General features: G+C 38.2%; 1 protein-coding gene across 1 annotated transcript; it reads left to right on the forward strand.

Annotated features, from left to right (window-relative positions):
- The first annotated feature begins 568 nt into the window (after nucleotides 1–568).
- Nucleotides 569–1,636, forward strand: LOC121858441. Its single transcript, XM_042354884.1, has 3 exons — nucleotides 569–659; nucleotides 816–968; nucleotides 1,098–1,636. Exons 2-3 carry the CDS (start codon nucleotides 825–827, stop codon nucleotides 1,344–1,346), a joined length of 393 nt encoding a protein of 130 aa, XP_042210818.1. The 5' UTR covers nucleotides 569–659; nucleotides 816–824; the 3' UTR covers nucleotides 1,347–1,636.
- The last annotated feature ends 4,146 nt before the right edge of the window (nucleotides 1,637–5,782 follow it).

The following is a 5,782-nucleotide window of genomic DNA, read 5'->3' on the forward strand; positions in this document are numbered from 1 at the left end:
ATTTTTATTGTATTCTTCCATATGATTTATTGTGATTAAAGTATTGTTATAAGCATGATTATTATTGTGCCTATAGTGTTAATGATTTAAGACTAACGGGAGGAAAATATAACCGGAGAATTATTGCTGGTTTTGTGTGCCAGTGCCAATGCCAGTGAACAAAGCCGCAAAAAATATAAACAAGTACGTTTTAGCCTGAAGTTGAAGTCAATCAAAAGAGTTTATAATCTAAAGATTAGACACCCCGGCTTATTTTACCTGAGGCGGGTTCAGTTAGGTGTGCTCATGGACTCTGTATTCACTTGTCAGTAAATCAAGCTTATTAATTCATATTTAAACACAACGAATAAGCAAACACCAAACTCCCAGAATAATTTCCTGACAAACTTTTCATGAAATAATTAGTGATAAACGTAAGGAAAACAACCCTCATGATAAGTGAGGCCTATTACATAATTTACTTTAAGTCTAGATTAATCCCACTGGCATCCTCACGTGACCTGTTACCATGTGTGTGTGTGTGTGTGTGTGTGTGTGTGTGTGTCAAATAAGATAACGGGTAGACTATAAAGAACGGCTGTTCACTGTGAGGTACATCAGTGTATGGGAGCTGACACGAGGTGCGCTACAACCGTCTTTTACATATCCAGTAAAATATAGTAAGTATTGTAGTGGATATTGGTTTTCTTTGAACATATTTACTTTATAATGTTATGGTAACAATATTATGTGAGGGTTTTAAGTTACGTAAACTATCCAAGCACTTCATACAGTCTAAATGAACAACGATATTGGATATTTATCTTTACTTTCAGAGCAACAACATGGCCGCTCTTGCATCCCGTTCTCTGCCTCGTCTCCTCACGTCTCTCCGCACCACCACCACCCTCCGCCCACACGCCCGTACACCCACTACCAGGACCATCATCAGTTACCAGGGACTCCAAGGTCTTGGCCAACCACAAAAGGTAAACTATCATAGTCTAATATAGTTAAAGAAAGCAAAATGTTGTGATCCCTACACCCAATGATTGTCGTGTCTTATGGTGTGTTTCTGAAAATGTATCATCATTACCTAACGTTTGCATTCCTTTCAGACGGTTGAAATGGAAATACATGAAGAAGTGGAGGAGGACGAGAGGACGAGTCTCCACCTTGAGGCTCTCCAGAGGTGGCAGGACGAAGCGCAACGACTGAGGGAGCTCAAGATCTTGCCTGAGAACCTCGCTAGCGGAGCCCAAGTCGACTCCAGCCCATGCGAGGTCGTCAGGGATCTACTGGAAACTTTAATAGATGAAGACCTGATTGATCCTCGCAGGAGCTGGGTGGCCAAGACCGACTACTGATATCCCAGTGAGGAGAATCTCTGTATCTCTCTGGTGTTGATGTATTATGTCTGATCCGTGTTTCTATGACAAGGGACACACTCATCCTGCTTTATAAACATTTTTGTTTGTCTTAAGGTTTGTTTCTGTGAAGTAATATCTACATTTTCTTTGAGATTTATCACGAATTGTGACCTAATGACATAACCAAGTGCACGTGGTATCTACTAAAACAAAAATGTTCTAATGTGACTTGTAAGAAGTGAAAAGATACATGGTATTATTTGATTATCTATAAAATTGACACAAGATCCTTATAATTATTTTTCCTAATGCCTTCAAGTCAGTGAGATGAATAGAAAAAATCAAACAATAATTAAAACAAAAGAAGTAAAAAGTTGTGCCAAGTACGTTATGTTTCTCAGTCTGTTTATGTCTCCGCCAATGAGAGACGTGAACAACTATAATGACAAGGGTTAAAGCTTACAGGTAATTAAGTTTGTGATTATTTTAGTCTACTTGAAGATGGTTACAGTAAATGGATTTAATAGATGGTAACAATTTATCCCGTTTTTTGGGGTGGAGGGGGGGGTTCTTCCTTCGCTGTAAGAATGACTGACTGAGAGGTGATGGCCAAGAATGACTGACTGAGAGGTGATGGCCTAACTAACTTAACTAACAACATGTAAACAGGATTTAACTTCGAGATATAAAAGATGAATTTACTCCCACATTTACCTCATGTAAAAACACAACATAAATACATACTACCTCGATGCCCGCTGCTTCATGAGAGTTATCATATTCAGTTTTTTTTTAGACTGTCTTTAACTTAACCTCCCGGGCTTTGTATATCACTGGACACAGAGTTCAAAATCTAATTCTTTACTCCTAATCGCTGGCGCCCTTGTTCCTTATGCCTTTTATGTTGTTTATTTCTTGTATCTATAATGTTATCCAATCTTCCCCAATTATGGATCACCTGAAGATAAGCCCCAATATATTTCACCTTAAGATTAAAACACCACAATGCTACCTGAGGGGTTAGGTTAGGTTAGGTTACATTGATTAATATTAAGGCAAAAGAAGGTGGGGGCGGTAATCTTCAGGTGATCCATCAAAAATACTAAGACACGTTTGGAATACTGTCTGGTCTCCAAGATATGTTAAAGACTGTAAGTTGATGGAAAATGTTCAAAGGAGTGCCACCAGACTGGTGCTTGCAAAACGGCACCACAGTTACCCAGAAAGATTAAAGTGTCGGCAGTTGCCTAGCTTATACTATAGACGGGCAATGGATCACTTAATACAAGTCTGTAAACATCTCAGAAGGCACTTCTTATTCGAGTGACCATACCCGGAGTTAGCGGATGCCCGCCCCACTAGAGGTCACAGCTCAAGGTTGAAGGAGCCACAAGTTCAGAAAATTATCAGAGCAAACTTTTTCGGAGTAAGGACCAGACTTGACCAACACGTGCCCAGTATATGTTAACAATGCGTAACAGAGACGTGACTGACCACCCAAGCGGCTAACAGGCCGATCAGTGACGAAGAGGATAAAGTAAAGTAAAGAAGTGAGCTGTAGTGATAGTAAGTCACACGCTCGGTAACTATAAACCTATGGTCAGTGATCATGATATATCCCGTTTTAACTAAGGCACACTCTACCTATTTATTTACACAAGGCAAATTTACAATCTGTATAATGAAATTAGTAGTTTTATACCAAGCGTTCTTCTCCCAACCTCACCACCCAAACACTTTACGCTCGTTATTTTACCACAGACCTGCCGGAACAGATATAACACATCTGTCTTGGCGACCAAACAAATACACTGCATCAACACACAGAGATAATTACGTATTACATTGTATAGTTTTTCATTGTTGTCTTCTGCAAATGTTAACAACTTCTGGTGATTTTGTTTATATCTTAGCTTTGATTTTACTTCATGGCTGGACAACATAAGATAAAGAACAGGTAAAAATACTCGTCTTTTTTTAATTAGGTCTTACTTACAAAACAAATAACATCTTGCTTTTAAATACAGTTAGAAGATACAGATACAAGTACAGTTACAGCATCAATACTCTAATAACCTAAACTAATTACCAAATAGTACAAAATAATAATCTTTGCAGTAACATTTTTAAGGGAAGTGAGTAAGTCCTTAGTTTGGTATAGACTCTGATTAGCTAACTACCATAACTACCCGATGACCTCTTTACCTCCCGCTCATGATACTGAGGTTATCGCCCTCCCTCCCCTAAGTCAGTGATATTAGGCCAAAAGTGAAGGAGATGAGGTGCTCGTCTGATGATTTTAGGTCACATCATAATCACTCAATTTTTATTGACCTCTGCCTTTACCTACTTGACCTACAATAACCTATACTTTGGTTAACAGTACACTGAGCCATTTCGACCTACCTAGACCTATTCACTCCCTCCTTCCTATAAATACACGTCTCAAAGCATCACCCATGGAAACTTGCGTCATTCCACCACAAGATTTTTTTTTTACGGACATTAGCCCACCCGGACACAGGTCACTGACCCACATCGGGGCCTGGGGGGCGAAAATAAAAATAATAATAATAATAATAATAATAATAATAATAATAATAATAATAATAATTTAAAGTAAATAAAATTTATAAAAAAATACAAAATTTAAAATGAAATATTAAATTAATACTAATAATAATAATAATAATAATAATAATAATAATAATAATAATATTAATAATAATAATAATAAAGAAATGCAAACATGAAAATAAAAGATAAAAAGTGAGAAACAATATATGTATGTTGTGTTCTGAAAATAAGAGAAACAATTGAGACCCTGCAATTGTGTGTAAATGAGGCAGAAAGTCAGATCCCCAACCTGGGACTTGGTCAATTTTTGTGATGCCATATGGCAGCAGGGTCTACCATTAGACAACACATTATGCTTCCAAAATGTTCCCAAGCGGTAGTACCTCCCTGTTTGGTAGTTACCTACTACCTAGTACCCATGAAGAAATTATGCATATGTTTTTCCTCTATGGTGTAAGTATCAATGAGTCGATAAGGTCTTTATGATATGCGAAGGGAGCTAAAGGTGACAGATCTTAGAGTACCTATTGGATAATGCGGGTAAACTGGGAATTTGTTCAGTATTTTGCGACACCAGGAGCATAAGGGAGGTATGACTCAAGGAAGATACGACACTTTCTTATCTTAAGACACTATAACGTAGGGGATGACTGTCGTACCGGGAAGATGTGAAGCTTTGTGTGACAGATCCTGGTACGACGGAAAAAGACACATTTGTTTATTAATATTGTTGTTATTGTAGTTATTATTATTATTATTATTATTATTATTATTAGAAGTGTTCGTGTTATAGGTGGCAGACTAAGATAGACTAAGGCAGGTCAACTTAATTAAATTGTAGGTCAAGGTAAGTCGAGATAGTTTCATACAAGTTAAGATAGTTCAGTGGAGGTCAAAGTAGGTCAGGAGAGGTTAGCGTTAGGGTAAGTCAAGGTAGGTCAGAGTAAGCTAGGGTAATTCAAGATAGGTTAAAGTAACTCAAGGCAGGTCAAAGTAGGTCAGAGTAAATCAAAGCGGGTCAAAATAGGTCAGGGTAAAATAAATAATACATTTTATATGTAAAATCAATGGAAACAACTACCTACCACTACAACCTAACCTAACCTAGCTTAACCTAACCTACCACTACAACCTAACCTAACCTACCACTACAACTTAGATGTGGTGTAGGGAGGTGAAGAACCCACTTGTACTCTGTCTGAAATATAAACACAACTCATCTTCTATAAGTGATAAGGGTCCCCTATTTGATCCCCTTACCCACGTGTGTGTGTGTGTGTGTGTGTGCGTGTGTGTGTGTGTATGTGTGTGTGTGTGTGTGTTTATTTATCATTATCAGTACATCTCGTTGTTTTCTCGAATATTATTATTTTTTCAGTAAACAGTTCGTTAGTCAATCATTATCGTCCAATTGATTGCACTGTCGCTATGTCAGACGAAAAGACACTTTCTTGATAAAACTAATGATAAAAATGACTAAAAATAATCTCTCTTCATACCACAATTTTACTCTCTATATCAGTGTTACCGCCCCAATCAACAGGTCACTCTGAACATGCGTGACCCTGAGTAAGAGTACCAGGCCCTTCACCTTTAGTTGGCAGCACATATAGTATTCCTCTCCGTCCTTCCCTACCTACCTACCTACCTCCCTCCTTCCTTCCCTCTCTCCTTCCCTATACCTACCTCCCTCTCTACTCCTTCAGAATTACCCTAGTCTCCCCCCTACCCCCTTTCCTTCCCTACTCCATAGCTCCTTGACGCTACTTGACGACCTCAACATGCGTCACTCACCGTCACCATAACCTTCCCAAATCGTAATATTATCTCCTTCAATTATATGTCTATCACCTTAT

Source organism: Homarus americanus, unplaced genomic scaffold (assembly GCF_018991925.1).
Source record: "Homarus americanus isolate GMGI-L3 unplaced genomic scaffold, GMGI_Hamer_2.0 scaffold57980, whole genome shotgun sequence".
NCBI classification, from domain to species: Eukaryota; Metazoa; Arthropoda; class Malacostraca; order Decapoda; family Nephropidae; genus Homarus; species Homarus americanus.

Coding starts and splice junctions, on each gene's coding strand:
- LOC121858441 (XM_042354884.1), top strand. CDS start 825: ATGGCCGCTCTTGCATCCCGTTCTCTGCCTCGTCTCCTCACGTCTCTC. Junction 969..1,097: donor GTCTTGGCCAACCACAAAAG/GTAAACTATCAT, acceptor CATTCCTTTCAG/ACGGTTGAAATGGAAATACA.